This window comes from Marmota flaviventris, chromosome 10 (assembly GCF_047511675.1).
Source record: "Marmota flaviventris isolate mMarFla1 chromosome 10, mMarFla1.hap1, whole genome shotgun sequence".
Lineage (NCBI taxonomy): Eukaryota > Metazoa > Chordata > Mammalia > Rodentia > Sciuridae > Marmota > Marmota flaviventris.
The window spans coordinates 15,039,596-15,060,122 of NC_092507.1; the positions used below are offsets into that span (position 1 = coordinate 15,039,596).

The following is a 20,527-nucleotide window of genomic DNA, read 5'->3' on the forward strand; positions in this document are numbered from 1 at the left end:
TTCGCCCCTCCCCTGCTGGCTTCTCTGTCTCTCTTTGTGTTTTCTTTAGAGAGAGCGCCACAGCAAATCTGACTTTACTCCGAGACTCGAGACTCGTCCAAGGTGGATGGGTCCTTAAGATTATCTCACCCAACCCCTGTTTTGTCAAGAAGCCTAGAGAAGGTCAGCGAGTGATCTTCCTAAAGTCACACAGAAGGTCAGCAACCAAAGCAGAGGCTGAACCAGGCCCGAGCCCTGAACAGCTGGCTTCCCTCTGCGGTGCTGCAGCTCACTGCCAGGCTTTCAAGCTCGGGTAAGTCACTCACACCCTGTGAGACTGGTTTCCTTGCATGTGTGATAGGTGTCGTGACCATCACCCTTGGCAGGGCTGAAGTAGGGATGGAGTGGAACAATGATGACAATGGTAATGACACCAGGGACCACGCACCCCATGCCAGGCAGTGCTTGAAGGCTTCCACATGTCTGAACATGTCATACCCTCTCAGCAACTCTAAGGAAGGTCCTATTACTCATCCCATGTCACAGATGAGGACATTGAGTCCCCAAGGGGTCACCCAAGGAATGGTGCAGCCAGAATTCCAACCTACATCATAGCCTCCAGAGCATGCCACCCTCCCAGGGGCCCGGCATGTGGGGTGCCCAGGGTCACGCGTCTGTTGCACCCAAAACCTGCAGGGAGAGGCCAGGCTCCCTTTCCCTCTGCACAGCGGCCAACTGTGAAGGAGGCAGGGAGGTCCATGGGGCAGCTGAGCTCCTGACCTACTGGAAGGCTGGTTTTGATGATGATGGGCTCTGGGATCTTCCAGAAGCCACTATCCTCATCCCAGCATGACTCGCGCCGAATCCTATCCAGGTTGCTGTAGTTGCAGTCCCTGCGGATCAGGGGCTGCACCTGTTCCAGAAGTTGCTGGAAGAGCATGGAGTCGCGCTCCTGCCGACGGATAGTGGCCAGATAATCGATCTTCTCCAGCTGGAATTCTGACTGCAGATCTTTGATTTCCACTTCTGCTGCCCGGAGCTGAAAGCCAAGGACGATGACAAGTAGTGAGCAGGGGAAGATGCCCCGCCGCACAACGGGCCACCCTGTCCATGGCCTGCCAGCCGCCCTCATCACTGGTCACGGTCCACTCACCCTCTGCCTCTCGCCTTCACCACCGTCCAGCCAACTCCCCGTCCCCCCACCCTCCTCTGACACCCACTGATCTCTCCACCCATCCAATTACTCCCCTCCCACCTCTCCATCCAAAAGGTAATGAGCACCTAGTGTGTCCACAGTGTGCAGAAAGCTGACCCTCAATCCCACTGCCAGCTTGGGCACTACTCCACATCCTACACTCATGACAGGGCCTTTTAGAAGTACCCATGTGCAACACGACCATCACCCAGGTCTATAGCTCTGTCACGGTGTGACAAACACTGCCCCTTAATTTGATGTATTCCAGATGGTTTGGTCTCATCCCCCACAACTGGCCCTTCCCTTCCCTCCTAAGCCCAGGTGACTGTAAGGCCAACTCTACCCTGTTTTGCCTTAGCCCCAAGACCCCTGATGCACTCTACTCCTCGAGGAGCAGGTACAGGTGATTCGCAAAGAACAATATTGTGCACACCAAGGAAAAGAAACTACAGTCCACATCCCTGAGGAACTTAGGTGCAAACATCCTTGACAAAATTTTAGCAAATCATATTCAACAACATGTTAAAAAGACTGTATATCATGACCAAATTGGTTTTCTTCCAGAGATGCTAGGATAGTATAACATGCAAATCAATAAATGTACTTCATCACATAGTAGAATTAAGGACAAAAAAAACACTTAGTCATCTCAATAGACGCAGAGAAAGCCTTTGACAAAATTCAGTAACTATTCATGATAAAAACACTGAAGAAACTGAGGGACAGAAGAAATCATAAAGGCTATGTATGAAAAACTCAAAGCCAATCTTAATAATAAATGGGGGAAAACTGAAAGCATTTCCTTTAAAATTTGGAATAAGACAAGGATGTCGACTCTCACCTCCTATTTAATATAGTACTTGAAATTCTAGCCAGAGCAATTAGCAAGAGAAGGAAACAAAAGGAAGGAAAACAGGAAAGAGGGGCTGGGGCTGTAGCTCAGTGGCAGAGCGCTTGCCTAGCCTGTGTGAGGCCCTGGGTTCGATGCTCACCACCACATGTGAAACAAATAAAATAAAGGCATGCTGTCCATCTACAACAACAAAAAATACAAATTAAAAAACAGGAAAGAAGTCAAATTAACACTGTTTGCAGATTATATGATCCTAAAAGATCCAATAAGCCCCACCCAAATCCTGCTAGAGCTAATAAACAAATTTGATAAAGGAGCAGGTTACAAAATCACCACACAAAAATTAATAGCTTTCCTATATACCAACGATGAATCTGTTGAGAAAGAAACCAGAAAAAAAAAAAAGCCCATTCACGATATCCTTGAAAAACAAAATCAAAAACCTAGGAATGAATCTAACCAAGGAGGTGAAAGATTTCTACAATGAAAACTATAAAACATTGAAGAAAGAAATTGAAGCCCTCAGAAGAAAGACCTCCCTTGTCCAAGGATAAGCAGAGTTAATATTGTTAAAATGACCTTACTATACCAAACGCAATATACAGATTCAATGGAACCCACATCAAAATGCCAATGACATTCTTCACAAAACTAGAAAAAAACAGTACTAAAATTCATTTGGAATAATAAAAGACCCAGAATAGTTAAAGCAATTCTAAGCCAAAAACATAATGCTGGAGGCATACCTGACTTCAAATTATACTACAGAGCTATAGTAACAAGAACTGCATGGTACTGAATAAAAACAGACACAGAGACCAATGGTACAGAATAGAAGACACAGACACAAACCCACATACAGTCATCTGATCCTAGATGAAGATGCCAAAAATATACATTGGAGAAAAGACAGCCTCTTTAACAAAAAGTGCTGGGAAAACTGGTATGTAGAAGGAGACTAGACCCTTCTCTCTCCTTCTCTCCCTTCCTTCCTCCCCCCACCTCTCTCTTTGCAAGGGTTTGGAGGGGAATACCAGGAATTGAACTTAAGGCACTGAACCACATCCCTAGTCTTTTTTTTTTTTTAATTTTTATTTTATTTTATTTTTTTTTTAGTTTTAGGTGGACACAATATCTTTATTTTTTTTTTTTATTTTTACGTGGTGCTAAGAATCGAACCCAGTGCCTCATGCATGCTAGGTGAGTGCGCTACCACTTGAGCCACATCTCCAGCCCTCCTTTTTATTTTTATTTTGAGACAGAGTCTCATTAAGTTGCTGAGGCTTGGTTTGAACTTGTGATCCTCTTGCCTCAACCTCTTGAGTCTCTGGGATTATAGGTGTGCACCACCTCACTCTATGCAACTCCTGGAAGAAAATGTAGAGTCAATACTCCAGCATAGAGGCACAGGCAATGACCTTCTCAATAGGCCCCCTAAAGCTCAGGACATAATGACAAGAGTTAATAAATGGGAAGTCATCAAATTAAAAAGCTTCTGCACTTCAAAGGGAACAATTAAGAATATGAAGAGAGAAACTCTTTGCTAGCTACTTTTCTGTCAGAGGATTAACATCTAAACTATATAAAGAAATCAAAAAAACTTTTACACCAAAAATATCAAATAACCCAATTAATCAATGGGCAAATGAATTAAACAGACACTTCTCAAAAGAAATACAAATGGCCAACAAATATACAAAAAAAAGGGGCTGGGGCTGGGGCTATAGCTCAGTGGTAGAGCGCCTGCCTCTCACATGTGAGGCCGTGGGTTCGATCCTCAGCACCATATAAAAATAAATAAATTTATTTTTTCCACCTACAAAAAAAATTTTTTAAAAAATGTTACTAGAGGGGCTGAGGTTGTAGCTCAGTAGTAGAGCACTTTCCTAGCACATTTGAGGCACTAGGTTTGATCCTCAGCACCACATAAAAATAAATAATAAAGATATTGTGTCCACCTACAACTAAAAAAATTAAAAAAAAAAACAAATATACAAAAAATGTCCAACATCATTAGCAAATAGAGAAATGCAAATTAGTACTACACTGAGATTTCATCTCACTTTAGCAAGAGTGGCAGTCATCAAGAAAACAAATAATATTAAATACTGAGAGGATGTGGAGAAAAAGGGACACTTTTATACTGTTGGTGGGATTGTAAATTAGTACAACCAATATGTAAATCAGTATGGAGGTTCCTCAAAAGAGTAGGCATGGTGGGACTGGGGTTGTGGCTCAGTGGTGGAGCGCTTGCCTTGCACGTGTGAGACCCTGGGTTCCACCCTCAGTACCACATAAAAATAAATAAATCAAATACAGGTATTGTGTCCAGCTACAACTAAAAAAATATTTAAAAAAAAAAAAAGACTAGGCATGGACCCACCATGTGACCCAGCTATCCCACTGCTCAGGATTTATCCTAAAGAATTAAACTCATCATACTACAGTGATCTGTGCACACCCATGTGTATAGCAGCACAATTCACAATAGCCAAACCATGGAACCAGCCTAAGTGTCCATCAGTGAATAGAGAAAATGTTGGAGTTTTACTCAGCCATCAAGAAAAATGAAACTACGTCATTTGCAGGAAAATGAGGGAACTAGAAAACATCATGTCAAATTACATAGGTGAGTGTGGTGGTACACGCCTGTGGGAGGCTGAGGCAGGAGGGTCTCGAGTTCAAAGCCAGCCTCAGCAACAGTGAGGTGCTAAGCAACTCAGACCCTCTCTCTAAATAAAATACAAAATAAGGCTGGGGGTATGGCTCAGTAGTTGAGGGTACTCCTGAGTTCAATCCCTGGTACCAAAACAAAAAACAAACAAAAAAACCCAGCATCATGTTAAGTAAAATAAGTCAAACTCAAAAGGTGAAGCACCATATGTTTTCTCTCATATGTGGAAGCTAGAGAGGAAAAAGGAAAAGAAAGGTGGCAGGTGATCCCATGAAAAGCAAAGGGAGATCGGTAAAATGGAGGGAGGGGTACAGGGTGTGAGAGGAGGGGAGGGGGGATGTGCTGGGGAGGGATATTGGTCAAACTATATTGTTATATGGTGTGCATATACGAATATGTAACAATCCTACCATTACATACAACTATAATGCACCAACTATAAACCACCAAAGAGGTTTAAAAAAAGAACAGTGTCACAGACTGCTGGGAATTGTCATCTCCTAGTCAGCATGGAAGACACCTGGCAGGACACAGATAGCAGGGATTGTCACTGATTGATTTCTGCTTCCTAAGCTGAGTGGAACATACATGGTGCTCGTGGTCACCATCATCAAATCTTCTTGAACATCTACAATCATTCACAATGACTTCTTTGTTAGATGGGGCCTCACTATGTTGCCCAGGCTGGCCTTGACCTCCTGGGCTCAAACACTCCTCTTGCCTCAGCCTCCCAGGTAGTGGGGGGGATAAAGCTGTGTGCCACTCTGCCAGCCTTGATAATTTCTAAAACTGCTTTATTGAGATATAATCCACGTGTCAATCCATGTACTGTCCACAGTCCACAGTACAGTTCAAGCCCAGTGTCAGGACACATGCCTGTAGTCCCCACTACTCAGAAGGCTGAGATGGAGGATGAAGTTCAAGGCAACATGGTGAGATCCTCCTAAACGAATAAATGTAAGGTGTGCAATTCAGTGGTTCTGACGATTCCATGAAGTTGTTCAACCATCATTACAATCAATTTTAGAGCATTTCATCCCCTAAAAAGAAACCCCAGACCCAAGTGCAGTCATGCCCAAGTCCTCCCCACCTCCAGCCCTAAACAATCTTTCCTAGTCTTTCTGCCCACATAGGTTTGCCACTTCTGGACATTTCATACACAAGGAATCTCTTCTGTCTGGTTTCTTCTCTTAGCATAATGTTTTCAAAGGTCATCCATGTTACAGCCTCTATCAGTAGGTCATCCCTTTCTATCGCCAAATATATTCCATTATATGGCTGTACCACACTTTATGTTTCCCCAGACTTGTTTGTTTTTTCCCCTTTGGAGTTATGAATAATGCTGTTATAAAGATTAGTGTACAATTTTTTTTTTTTCAATCCTGGGAAGCAAGCCCAGGGCCTTATGAATGCAGGCAAGTACTCTACCATTGGGCTACAGCCTCAGCTCAAGTATACAAACTTTTTGGTTTTCGTTTTTTAACTCAAGGGCAATTCACCACTGAGCTACATCCCCAGCTCTTTCTATTTTTTATGAGACAAGGTCTTGCTAAGTTGTTGGGGCTGGTTTTGAACTTGCAATCCTCCTGCCTTAGTCTCCCGAGTTGCTAGATTACAGGTGTGCACCACTGAGCCAGCCAACTGTACAAGCTTTTAAGTGGACATATTTTCCTATCTCTTGAGCTAACTGCTGGGTCACATGGCACACCATACTTAACCATTGGGGGTTAACAATGTGTTTTCCACAGTAGCTGCACCATGCCTCCCACCCATCAGCAGGGTATGAGGCTTCCAATTTCTCCACATTCTTACCAACATTTGTTTTCCGTCTTCATTATCACAACTGTAACAGTTGTCAAGTGGTATCTCACTGTGGTTTTGACTGGCATTTTCCAAAGAGTTGATGATGCTGAACATCTTTTCATGTGCCTATTGGCTATTTGTGTGTCTTCTTTGGAGAAATATCCATTTGTATCTTTTTTCCCATCCTTAAATTGGGTTTTTGTTGTCTTTTTTTATGACTGGGTTGTAAAAAACACAGTACCTTACCAGATATATGGTTTGCAAATATTTTCTCTCATTCTGTAAACTGTCCTTTCTCTTCATTGACAGTGCCCTTTCAAGAACAAAGTTTTCTTTTCTTTTTCTTTTTTTGCACCAAGAATTGAACTCGGATGCTTAACCATGGAGCCACATCTCCAGCCCTTTCTTCCTGAGAGAGAGTCTCATGGAGTTGATCTGTAGATGGCTTTGAGTGCTGCCATTTTTCCAGGGGTAAGTCCTCCACTTCTTGAATATGACGCAGCTGTTTCTTTAGGTCTTAATTTCTTTCAATCTTTTAAAGTTTTCAGAATGTAAATTGGGCACTTCTTTTGTTAAATTTATTCCTATTTTATTATTTTTGATGTAAATTAAATTGTTCACTTTATTTGCAGATTGTTCATTGCAAGTATAAAGAAATACAGTCGATTTTGGTTTACTGACCTTGTATTCTACAACTCTGAGGAGCTCATTTACTGATTCTAATTAGTTTTTGTTGTTGTTGTTGCAGTCCTGGGGATTGAACCCAGGGGTGCTCTACCACTAAGCTACATCCCTGACCTTTTTATGTTTTGAGACAGGGTCTCACTAATTTCCCAAGCTAACCTTGAACTTGCGATCCTCCTGCCTCAGCCTCCCAACTAGCTGGGATTATAAGTGTGTGCCAAGGTGCCCAGATGATTCCAATTTTTTAAGTGGATTCCTTCTATACATGAGATCATGTCATTTGCAGATACAGTTTTATCCCCTTCTCCAATCTGGATGCCTTTTCTTTCATTTTCTTGCCATTTGTCCCAGTTACACCCTCCAGCCCAGTATCCAATGGGAGTGCGGAAAACAAACCTCCTTTTCTTATTCCCTGACTTTAGGGCAAAACATTTGGTCATTTGCCATTAAAAAGATGGAACCTGGGGCTGGGGCTGTAGCTCAGGGGCAGCGCACTTGCCTACTAAGTGTGAGGCCCTGGGTTCAATCCTCAGCACCACATAAAAATAAATAAATAAAACAATTTTTAAAGAAAAGATGAAAGCTGGGATTTTTCATAAATGTCCTCTATCAGGTTGAAATGGTTCCCTTCTATTCCTAGTTTGCTTTATATTTTTATCATGACAAGTATTGAATTATATCAAATGTTTTCTTCAAATTTATCAAGATGATCTTGATCTGTGATGTTTGTCATTTATTCTTTTTTTTCCCCTTTCTCTCTCTCTCTCTCTCTTTTTTTTTTAATACAGTGCTTGGGATTGAACCCATTATACCTTCGAGACAAGTACATTTGTCCTTGATTCTATTGATATGAGGTATTACCTTAATTGATTTGAGGGATGCTAAACCAGCCTTGCATTCCTGGGATAAGTTCCTCTTCAGTATGGTTTATAATCCGTTTTTTTTTTTTTTTATCTTGTTGGAATTGGTTTTCTAGTATTTTGTGGGGCATATTATGTCTCTAGTCATAAGAAATATTCATCCATAGTATTCTGATATCTTAGTCTGGTTTTGGTATCAGGGTAATACTGGTCCTGCAGGATAAGTTGAGAAGTGTTCCCTTTTATTTCACAACAAATTTTAAAATATCTTTTTAAACCAAAAAACTTCATTTTGCAAATAATACTTAGTTATATGATATAATGGACTGGCATGGTGGTGCATGCTGGTAATCCCAGAAACTTGGGAGGCTGAGGTAAGAGGCTTTCAAGTTCAAGGGCAGCCTCAGCAACTTAGTGAGACTGTCTCAAAATCAAAAGTCAAAAGTTCTGGGGATGTAGCTCAGTGGTAGAATGTCCCTGGGTTCAATCCCTAATACTGCAAAAAAAAAAAAAAAAAAAAAAAAAAAAAATATATATATATATATATATATATATATATATATGGAGAGAGGGGGGGAGGGAGGGAACAGACTCCATATAAGAAAGAAAAAAAGAAACTAGATATTTTAATAAAATTAACAAGGTATATCCAACATCTAAATGAAGACAGGGAAAACACTCCTGGAGGACACAAAACTTGGTTTGAACTAACAGGAAGCTAAGTCATGCTCCTGGACAGGAAAATCCCTCTTGTAAAGGGATCAATACTTCTAAGCTAATTTATAAACATGACGTGACCCTCCTCTAATATCCAACCTTTCCTTTCTATCTGAATTTGTTTTGGGCTGCCTTATTTTTTTTTATCAGTTCATCAAATGTTTATCAGACAGAAAACAGAAGAGTGAGCACCTAAAGGAAGGAACCGAGCTGGCTGCCCCAAACCTTCACCTCCATCTTCAACAGTTCCCAACAGTCCAGAAAAATAAGACTCCAGAACTAGCAGAGAACAGACACATCCAAGCAAAGCTGCTGTAAGAATCCGAAATGAATAACAAAGTATTTTTGCTGAAGGAAATTCTCACAAGAACCAAACATGCAGATCAAAAATCTAACCCAGGGGGGCTGAGGTCATGGCTCAGTGGTAGAGCACTTGCCTAGCATGTGAGAAGCACAGGGTTCAATTCTCAGCACCACATATAGATAAATAAAGATCCATTGACAACTAAAAAAATATTAAAAAACAATCCCAGCAACAACAAATTGTGCTTATCAACAAAGGATAACTTTAAAAAAAAAATCTAACACAGGGGCTGGGTTGTGGCTCAGTGTTAGATGCTCGCCTAGCACGCGTGAGGCACTGGGTCTGATCCTCACTCAGTACCACATAAATATAAAATAAAGATATTATGTCCACCCAAAACTAAAAAATAAATATTTTTTTAAAAATGTAACACAGGGCTGGGGCGTGGCTCAGTACAGCGTGCTCCCTTGGCGTACAAGGTCCTGCGCTCCATCCCGAATGCCACAAAAGGGAAGACAGACAGATAACACCCAACTTGAGAAAAATTAGCTCAGCAAAGTCCACAGGTATGAAAGTTTCAAATACAAAACTGAAAAACTTAAAACAGAAGTAGACCCAAAAGAACTGAAAAACTTAAAACAGAAGTAGACCCAAAAGAACCAAGAAGATGTAAAATGGGACTCTAACTGAACCTCAGGAAAGAAAGAGAAAAATAGGAAGACAGCCAAAGCAATATCAGGAACCACGAGGCTAAAGGAGGCGGGCTGCAGATACAACTGGTAGAGCACAAGGCCCTGGGTTCAATCCCCAGCACCACACACACACACACAAAAAAAAAAGGTAAAGGAGAGAAACATCAGCTTCCCATGTGCAGGGGCTGGGAGGGGCTGCACTTGTAAGAAGGGAGTGGGAGTGTGACAGCCACGGGCAGCTGCACCCTCCCCACTGCCCTGGCCTTCCTTCCACTCTAGCACACACTGGCTTCCTGCCCCCTTCAGCTGGCTGGCACCTCCCTCTGCCCGCAGGACCCCACAAGCTTACTCCCTTGTCTTTCAGTCCCCTTCATGGGAACACTTCTGTCTCCCACTGTGACTACCTCGGATACATCTGGAGTTCTTCTGTCTTGGATGCTGGCACGTGGGGACACTCACTTTGTGCAAATGAAATTTGTCTCTGTGCACTTCACCTTCCATAAACCTGACCAAGTGTGGTGGTGCACACCTATAGTCTGCTACTCAGGAGGCTGAGGCAAGAGGATTGCAAGTTAGAGGCCAGCCATGACAGCTTGACAAGGCCCTAAAGACTTAGCAAGACTCTGTCTCAAAAATAAAGCATAAGGGCTGGGGTTGTGGCTCAGTGGTTGAACGCTTGCCTGGGTTCCAGCCTCAGCAGAACACAAAAATAAATAAATACATTAAATAAAGGTATTGTGTCCACCTACAACTAAGAATATTTAAAAATAAAACAAAACATTAAAAAAGAGGACGGGGCTGAGGATGTATGTGGCTTAGTGGTTAAGCAACCCTGGGTTCAATCCCTGGTATAAAAAAAAAAAAAAAAAGGCGGGGGTGGGGGCTGAGGATGTAGCTGGTGGAAGGGCTCCGGGCCAGTCCTCAGCACTGCAAACACAAGGGGAAGGAAACAGCCAGAGGAGGCGCCTCCCTGGCACTCTCTTCATTCACAGCACTCCGGCTCGGGGCCTCTTGCTGATCCTCCCCGGGGGCGTTCCAGTTCCTGCACACTCTCTCACACTAGACAGGACAGCAGGGACATACCTGCACTGTGACTGCCGGCTGCCAGCATTAGAGCAGGGCATGGCACACAGCAGGTGCTTAATAAGGGCTTAATAAGTTCCTGTGCGCCCTGCGCATCCTGTGACCCCGGGCTGGGAGCTGGGTGCCGGCCGCCGCCTCACCTTCCTCTGCATCTTCTCCAGCAGCTTGCTCTTGGCCCTCACTTCCTCCTGGATGGAGTCGTAGACGTTGAGCAGCACCCAGTCCCCGCTGTCCTCGTCCGAGTTCTGCAGCGCCGCCACCAGCTGCTTTTTGCGCTCGTCCGCGTACCGCTTCCGCCGCTTGTGCTTCTCCTTCAGGTCCTTGTTCTTGGCCTGCTCCCCGCCCACCACCTGCTGCTCCAGCAACTGCAGGCTGCCAGCGCCGAGGAGAAAGCAAAATGGCAGAACCTGCCCATGAGGGAGCCTCTGCCGGGGGACAGCTCTGCCTGGGCCGACCTCACCGCGTCCTTCCCACAGCCCCAGGGCCCAGAGAGAGCACGGGGCGCACAGACGCTGGTTGCTCAGGCACCAGAGCTCCTTCCACGTCCACCTAACTTCAAGCCTGTGCACTTGGCCACAGGAGGGGCGAGAGTCTTCCCATGGTCTCAGAGGTACCCCAGGACCCCTGCCCTGATGCTGCCAGGCCCTTTAAGAGCAGAAATGTTGGCTGGCACAGCGGCGCAGCCTGCAATCCCAGCAACTCCGAAGGCTGAGGCAGGAGGATCACAAGTTCAAGACCGCCCTCAAAGCCCTAAGCAACATAGGGAGACCCTGTCTCAAAATGAAAAAAATATATATATAAACGTCTGGGAATGTGGCTCAGTGGTAGAGTGCCCCAGGCTCAATCTCTGGTGCCAAAAAAAAAAAAAGAAAAGGAAAAAGGACAAATGTTAAATAACTACAGAGGCCCACAGGCTCTCCACTGTCTAAGCACCACAGAAACGTTTTAGGCCCTGCCTCCTTCCAAAGGAGTGTGTGTGTGTGTGTGTGAGTGTGTGTGTGTGTGTGTGTGTGTGTGTGTTAAGGAGGGGGAGAAAGAAACTCAGGGCAGCCAGGCCCTGGGGTGGCTGTGTCCTCTAGGCTCCCTGGCAGCAAGGCAGAAGGGGACCATGTCCAAGCCCCTCTTCTGCTAAAAGTCCTTCTGGGACCCCATGAGGATGAAGAACCCACCTAGGGACACCAGGGCCCCTCTTTCTTTCTCCTTACACACCCCAGGCTCACCCCAGCTTGTGGCTAGAGCTCCTCCCAGCAGTTTGCCAGCTCACTCCGCTGTAGACGCAGATCGTTACCTAGGGGCATGTGGCCGGCACACCCTGCTCAGGAGTCCCCCTCTGTGAAGCCTTCCCAGACCTTCAACTCCAAACCCCACCGTGAGAACAGCCACAAGGAAAGCGGGGGCCTCCTCTGGACGCTGCCTTGTTTACCCTCACCGGCTCCTCAAGCTGCGGGCGATGAGGTCACCCATTCTACAGATGAGAAGCCCGGGCCCAGGGAGGTTGAAAGTCTGCCTGAAGGGGCAGGGGGCAGCAGGGAGCCCAGGCAGTGGGGCTGTGGACCTGTTAGCTTCCCTCTGCCCAGATGCAGGCACAGGTCCAGAGCCTGGATGTCTAGCACCCCCGGAAGGGAGGTCCCTGAAGACCCAGCAGCACCCTATTCTGGGTGCCTTTTGGTGCCCAGAGCTCAGATCCTGCTTGAACTGTGGTGCGGACATCAGGAGGAAGTTGAGCCTGGCCCACTGTCCTGGAGCTGGGCTAATGGGATCCCCATCAGCAGAAGTGAGTGGTGGGCTCAGGACAGTGACTTTGACAAAGCCATGAAATAACTGAAGAAAGCCCAGCTCTCCAGGAGGTCCCAGGGGCCCTGGGGTGGTTTGTTCCCAAGGCATGTGAGTCCCACATCATGGAGGGCAGTGGAGGCCAGCCAGAGGAACTGGGGACTCAGCTAGGACCCAGAGAGAGCCAGGCTGGGGAGGCTGGGCCACCATGGCCCCTTTACTTCTCCCTAGGGCTGCTGTTCCCCAGCAGATGCCTGACCAGAACCTGGGGGCAGCCAACATAGCTCAGTGCGGAGGCCTGCCTGCCCAGCCAGCTGTGGCACCCCGACACCTTGACACCTGAGCCCAGTGGAGGGAGAGCAGGGCGCAGATCAGTGGACATGGGGAGAAGCTCTCGGGCACACCCCACCCACCCCAGACCAGCCACTGCTCCTTCCCGCCCTCCTGTGGGGTCCCCTGCCTGAGCAGCAGTGCTTACCGGGCCAGCACCTTCTGCTGATCCAGCAGCTCCTCAGTCAGCACAGCCACCTCCACACCCACGTTCTCCTTTCTCAAGCTCCCCACAGGATGCAGGGGCTGAGGCTGGGTCCCCTGGGCCGCCTCGGCCTCAGCCTCCATCCAAGAGCTAGGCTCTGCTGTGGACTCCATCTCATTTGTCACCTCTGTGACTAGATCCACTTCCTGAACACAGGGAGAAATCAAGACGGGGTTGGAAGGCCGCCCTAGAGGCAAGTTTGCAGGTTCCCAATAAGGGACACCCCCCCCCCCCGCCCCCTGCCAAGGTTTGGGACAGATCACCTCTGGCTCAGAGACACAGGCTGAGCATCCAAACATAAAACCCCAGAATGCTCCAAAAATCTAAAAATGTTTTGAGTTTAATAATGCTCAAAGTTTCAGATATCAGAACATTTTAGGTTTCGATTTTCAGATAAGGGATGTTCAACTGTTAAAGTTTATGGAAACATCCCCAAATCCGAAAAACTGCAAAATCTGAAACACTTCTGGTCCTAAGCATTTCTGATAGGGTAGGGGATACTCAACCTATACCCAGTTATAAAAATACTGTACCTAAATGAAATTTTACTGACACATCAGCACCCCCAAAACGGTTCCAGCTTTCTGTCTTACCCCCAACAATTCAGTCTCTACACGACAACTAGGGCAATTTCTAAAAAATACAAACTGATCACAATGTCCCTTTCCTGATAGGAACCCTTCATGGCTTCCTGTCAAGTTAATTCACAGAAAAATCCAGTTTCCAACATGGCTGCTATATCCATAGCACTACCCCTACCCGTCATCCTGTCTACCCTTCAACCACCCCAGCACTATTTTGTATTGCTACGAAAGTCAAGGGCTTCCCAGTAACAGAACTTGGTACTTGTTGCTCTTCCTGGCCCCTCCCTTCATGCCTGGGTCCCCCCCTCAATGTTACCTCCTAACCAGGATTTCCAGTCACTCTACCACCTACTGAGCCAGCTGTATGCCAGCCTCACTCAGTGCTCAAGGGCACAGCCCACTGTCAGCATCCTCCATAAGAGTGGGTAAGGTAAAGGCTTCCTGGCACTCCCCCAGGGGCTCTGCTGTCTTAAGCAGAAGAGAAAGGGCAGGTTCAAACCGGGTTCCACGGCCCTGGAGGGGTTCCTGATGGTGCTCAGGGGCTACCAGCCCTGACCCAGTGCACACAGAGAAGCTGAGGAATTCTGAAAGTCTCATTTACATCAACCAAAAGCAGTGCTTCCTCTGATTTGGATGATAGTCCCTGTCTCATGCAAGAGGAGACCAAGGCCCAAGGAGGGAGAGGACAAGCCTGCGTTTCACAGAAAGCTGAATGGAGCCCAGCACGTCACGCAGAGGGCCAGGGAGATACTCACGGTGCTGAGTGGGAGGTCACTGTTTGACACCTCTGCTTCCGAACTGGTGTCACTGGGCTCCGGCAGTTCTGGTGGGGAGGGGTGCTCCAGGGAGAAAAGGGTGGGGGGAAGAGGGATGGTTTGGGCCAGAACCATCCTCTACTCCCCCACTGCCCCTGACCTCCGCTGCAGCTCCCCAGGGCTGCTCCCGCTCCCACAGCCGCCTCTGCCTGTCTGCGGAGAGAAGGGCCCAAGGGGTAGAGAGAAGAGCAGGGAAGACAGGGCCTGTGCCCTCCATGATCTCATGCCAAACACCCAGCACCCCATTTTCTAGAGGAGGAATCTGAGGTCTGGAGAGGCAAAGGTCCTGGGTCACATAACTGAGGGAGTGTGGGCCTGGGATTTCGAGGACCTGAGCTCATTCCCTCTCTCTCTCTCTCTCTCTCTCTCTCTTAGGAAAGGGGAGCAGAGACTCAGCAGGAGTGAAGAAGAACATTTTTTCAAAACATAAAAAGGAGGGTTGAGGAGGGAAAGGACCACGACGGAGGATCAGGAAGGGGAGAGCAGGATCCAAGCCCCAGGGGCCGACACTCCCCCATCCAGCGTGCTGCCCTGAGCCTGCGAGCACACGAGGGTGGACCAGGCCACCCGGTCTCTCAGGCCCACCCTCAGCAGGGTCCCTGGGCAGGTGCCCTCCTCACCAGACAGGCATCTATCTGGATAACCTGCACCTCCGTCCCAACCTTCCAACTGGCCTGTGGACCCTGGTGCCCCCGGCCAGCCACGGATGCTGGAGGCCCAGCAGAGGCACTGCCACAGCAGCAGGTCAGCCAGGGTTGCCTGCTCAGTTTTTGTGGGCCTCATGCATTATTATATCAGCTACCTGCTCGGGGACCTGGGGTGCTCCTGGCTGGGGTGCGCCTGGCTGGGGAACGTCTATCCTGGCCACAGTGGAGGACAGTCTGGCCAGCTTGAGCTCCACCTCGGCGAACGGGTCCTGCAGGCTTGGCAACAGCTGCAGCGGCAGCATCGACAGTCCCTCCCCCTGGACAGCGCTCTCTTCCTCCAGCGGGGGCCCAGCAGCCGCCTGGCCGAGATAGTCATCCAGGAAGTACTTGTCCCTGGGCTCCTCCTCGGGCACAGAGAACTCTCCATTGGAGAACTCCTCGGCACCAGGTAAGGCCTCAGACATGGAGGAGTCCAGCGGGGATGACTCCGACTCCCAGGAAACCTCACACTTAGAGGGCTCCTGGGGCATGGAGAAGACCTCGGGCTTTGCCGCCAGCTCGTACTGGAACGCTGGTGGCTGCTCGGTCGTGTTGGCAAACTCGGCCCTGGATATGACCTCGGCCTTGTAGAGGACTTCTGCCTTCAGGACAGCCTCTGCAAAAACGGAGAGAGTCCTGCAGCTTTCTACAGAGTGAGGGGGAGGGGTCCGCTCCCAGGAAAGCGGCCCACGCCCTTGTTTCCAGGAAGCCAGCTGAAGGTTCAGAGCCTCCTGGGTCCCTGGAGTCCAGCTTGCCCCATGTCCTCTCTCCGTCATAATTCAAACCCAGCCTCCCTCCTCCTCCTCCTCCAGGAAGCCTTTGCTGACCAGCACCATGCCCTCTCTGCTCCTGGATCTCCCCAGCCACTAAGCGCAGGCTCTCCCCACCTCCCCTGACTTAGGAATGCTCTTCAACTTAGCAGGTGGCCCCATGGGTCTCCCTCCCTCCAGGGCTGAGAAGGCACCTGGTGCTCCCATATGCCCCCATGGGGTGCCCAGCTCCGGGTGCCTGTGCACGGAAGGTAAGTGAACCCGGGATGCGTGTTCCAGAAACCAAGTAAGGGTCCTTGGAGGCCTAATATTCAAACTGGAAGGAACACTATGAAGGACGGAAAATGCTAGAAGCTAGCCCTTCCCTCTTTTTCTGTATCTCTGTCAAGAGCCAAGGCTCCCTCCCAGCTGGGACAGAGCTCACACAGTCCAACTCAGGGGCTTCAGATGACCCCTTAACGTCCCATCCATTTCTTTATTGCTTATATTCTAGGCTCCCGAAGAGGGTCCTGATCCCCATCCCACCCCGACACACACACACTTTTTTTTTGCAGTATTGGGGATGGAACCAGGGCCTTGAACATGATGAGCAAGCACCCAGCCACTGAGCCCTTTTCATTTTATTTTGAGACAGGGGGTCTCTAAGTTACTGAGGCTGGCCTCAAACTCTGATCCTCTTGTCTCGGCCTCAGAGTTGCTGGGATTCCAGGTGAGCGCCAACTCTGGCCCTGATTCCCTTTGCTGAAACGTGACGTGCTCTCCCTGGCTAGTGGCCTGAACCTGAGCCTTGGTTTCCAAGCCTGTTAGGTGAGGATCTGGGGGGTCCTACTTCCCTAGGTTGGGGTAGGTGTGAGGAGAGGGCGACAGAGCACCCACACAGTACCCCGCACCCAGGAAAGCCCGACTGGGTCTCACAGGAGACGGGTTTTGCCGTCCTGGGTGAGCACGAGGCGGGCCCAGCCGCCTGGCAGCCTGGGGGTTTGAATGATACTCATGAAGGGAGCATCCTAAAAGGTCAAAACAAAGACAGGAACTTCCACACAAGCTCATACTTGCTAATGATCAGAATCCTTGTGGGATGTGGTTGCTTTGGAAACAGGCTCAAAAATAAGAGGAGACTGTAGAAGACGCAGAACCTTGGGGCAGGGACTCCATTCTCAAACCAAGGTGACACTGCACACCTACAAGTCAGCCCTGAGCTGGGCCAGCCTGTGGCCAAGCCACCAGGACATGCGGCATCACTGTGAGAACACTGGTCTGGGGCCAGGTGGCCTGGGATCAAATCCTGACTTCACCTTACCAGGTAAGTAGGTTACTTACCTTCTCTGGGCCTCCGTTTCCTCATCTACAAAATGAGGGTAACTGTGGACCTACCTGTGGGCCAGTGTGAGGATTAAACAGAGTGGGGCCTGCTGTGTAGAGCGCAGTCTATAAATGCTGGTTCTAAAGGGGGTGGGCGTGCCCACCTGTCTCTTTCCGCAGGTTCTCCTCCAGCGTGGACAGCTTCATATCATAGGAGTTGCGCATGGCAGTGATGTCTTCCTCCAGCCTGGCCCGGGACTCCTGCTCTGCCTCGTAGTCAGCCTTCAGCCGGGCCAGGCGCTCCTCGTACTCCTGGGGGTCAGGGGAAAAGCAGGGGCCCGCACTTTACCACCACTCACCACCTGGCTCTCAGTGTTCCCTGTGTTTACTCAAGTGACACAGGAAGGGGCTGGGGTTGTGGCTCAGTGGCAGAACTCGTGCCTCGCTAGGTTTGATCCTCAGCACCACAAAAAAAAAGAATAAACAAAATAAAGATACTGTGTCCATGTATAACTAAAAAATATTTTTTAAAATGACACAGGAAATACAAGTGATCAAAAGAAGAACATTAAGCCCCCTGTGCAGCCTGGCCGGGGATCACCCCTCTGAATCTGCCCTGTGCGTTTTGCTTCCTGCAGTTCCAGGGTGGAACCCAGGGCACCTCATGTACCAGGCAAGTGCTCTAGCACTGAGCTGCACCCCAAGTCCAGGAAGGGACTCTCTTTTTAACTTTTCAACTTTGACTTACTAACAAGAAGGTTACAGAATAGGAGAAAATATTTCCAAAACATAAATCTGGTAAGAGACTTTTATCCAGAATAAAGAATTTATTTATTTATTTATTTTTGCCTATACTGGAGACTGAACCCAGGGGTGCTCTACCACTGAGCCACATATCTCAGCCCAATCACTCTTCATTTTTGCCACACTGGGGGGTGACCAGTAACTTGCCAACCCAGACACAGCACTTTCTCCTGCTCCTTAGCAAGCTTCTCCCCAGGCCTCAGCTTAATAGTGCCCCTCAGCCATGTCCCCACCACACTCTTGGAAGACCCCTGCCACTCGGCCACTGCATCGTCTTCTTAGCCCCCGTCTTCTCTGCATCTCCCCCTGGATGTGCACTCCCTGGACACCCCTCAGCCCATCCTCAGATGCATTTGTACTTCAGGTAATAGCTGCAGTGTCACCGAGGCCCGGGGAGGTTCCACCACCAACAGCTCTCTGACAGCCTGGGAGACCGCCCACCACCCCCATCCTTGATTCCTTGAGAATCCCAGCCAGCGCACCCTCATTCCTGAGCCAGCACCCGCTTGTCACCCTGAGTCCTTTGCAGTTTTCTCCCAACACAGGCCTGACCCTGGTGAGCCCAGCCTCAGCCACCAAGCCCTGCGCCCCAGAAAAGCCAGCCTGGGAACGCGCAGCGGAGCCACCCTTCTCACTGTTAAACAAGGGGCCCTGAATCTCGGGGCCGCTAAGTGGCTGAGCACCCTGCCCTGTCCCCACCGTCTTCATCTGTTCTCTGTACTCTGCACGCCCCCACATCTCCTGCGTCTGCCTACACAGCAAACACCGAAGCCATGGGCACTGTCACCTGCCCGTCCACCTGCAGGCAGCCGAGCTCCCCCTGTGGCCATCAGGCACCTCTGGAGCAGAGCCTGGAGGCCTTTCAGTCCCCAACTCCCTGCCATCCTCTGTACTGGAAGGCTCCCCACCAGTCTAACCCCAACCTCCCTGGGCCCCACAGGCCCTCCAGCTACAGTGCGCAGCGTGGAGAGGGCTGAATGGGGCTGGAGAGCAAGGCCAGCCCCCAACTTCAGGTGGCCAGCTACACAACCCAGCCGCCGGAAGACAGCCCTCCTCCTGCACGCCCAGGCCCACACCGGCAGCAAGCACAAGAGCCCAACGGGCAGACAGGGCCCAGAGAGCTGAAGCAACCAGGCCGAGGCCACAGCGCCCTGCAGGACTTGACGTGTGGCATGAACGGCTGGCTGTTCCCTGAGAATCTTCCAGTGGGAAATCTCACCGTGTGGACTGGAGACAGCACCTCGCCACACCTGGGCTCCTAGCCGAGCCCCTCCACCACACAGAGGGGCCTCCCTCCTGAGCATCTGCCCGGCTGGAGGGGAAAGGAAACCCAGTCCCAGGCAGGTGGCAAGTGCAGTAAATATGACAGTCATGAGGGAGAACAAACGGCAGGGAGGAGGGAGGACAGACATCCTCAACCCTTCCAAGTGGCTCGGAGCAGAAACTCCAGGGTTATCAGGGAGTCTCAGTGTCAGTGGCAACGCAGAACACTCTGGTGGACGCTGGCCACACCCATCCCCAGGGACCAGAGGGACCCTCCTCCCATCTTCCTGTCTCCAGTTTCACAGTGGCTTGCCAGGAAGGGTGTCCCTACCCCATGGTGACCACTAGGGGGCGGTGGCGCCTGCTTATTGGACAGCCAGGGCACCCGCTCAACAGGGCAGCCTTGGGGAAGCTGTGATCACAGCTCCTGTCCAACACACCTTGCCAGTCCCTCCTGGATCTAACCAAAGTCCACCAGTTGATTCCACACCCTCCCGGGGCCCTGCAAACCTGACTTCTCTCGCTTCTGTGGGCTTGTGCTCCACCATCCCTAAAGGCCCCCTCTTGCTGCCACCTCCCCAGAGGCAGACCAGGGCTCCAGAGACAGACCTGGCACCAGACCCTGCCCCAGACTTGTCGGAGAAAAGGTGAACCGAGCAGCTGGGCTCCCGGGACCCCCAGCCCACAAGACAGGCCCCAGGCCTTACCAGCTGCACTCTCCACAGGCTGGGCACCAGGCCCCGCAGCTGGCACAGGCAGACCCAGGGCCTGAGGGCTGCCCCCAGCTGAGGTCATAGTTGAGTGGCAGGGGCCCAGGTGCAGAAGCAGCTAGGACAGACCCCTGCAAAGTTGGCTCTGCCTGGCAGTAGGTCCACTGTCAGGAAAAGCCACTTCCCTAAAGGGACTATCAAATGTCAACCTCTACCACAGGCTCAGCACCTGGAGCAGGGAGGGAGCCTAAGCCAGGAGTCTCAGCCTTCCCTCTGCCCATCAGCTCTCCACCTGCCCTCCTGCTTCCCAGGGACCCTGGGAGACACATGTGGAAGACCCAGGTATCCCCAGCAGCAGCTTTTCCTAGGAGGCCAACACTATGCTGACACTGGTCAGTTGGGCTGCCAGGCTCTTGGCCCCTGGCTGGCTGGCAGCTGCTA

At 49.6% G+C, this 20,527-nt stretch overlaps 1 protein-coding gene across 4 annotated transcripts in view; it reads right to left on the minus strand.

Moving 5' to 3' along the window:
- The window catches only part of Kif17 (kinesin family member 17), a 44,102-nt gene that overhangs the window by 6,758 nt on the left and 16,817 nt on the right, over window positions 1-20,527 (minus strand). For all 4 annotated transcript variants that reach the window (XM_027937520.2, XM_071617428.1, XM_071617431.1 and 1 more), the window contains exons 7-12: window positions 17,474-17,621; window positions 15,354-15,853; window positions 14,492-14,575; window positions 13,096-13,298; window positions 10,985-11,216; window positions 760-1,018 (exon numbers count right to left, since the gene is read on the minus strand). In XM_027937520.2, coding sequence (XP_027793321.2) covers window positions 760-1,018; window positions 10,985-11,216; window positions 13,096-13,298; window positions 14,492-14,575; window positions 15,354-15,853; window positions 17,474-17,621 — 1,426 coding nt within the window. The remainder of the gene's footprint in view (window positions 1-759; window positions 1,019-10,984; window positions 11,217-13,095; window positions 13,299-14,491; window positions 14,576-15,353; window positions 15,854-17,473; window positions 17,622-20,527) is intronic.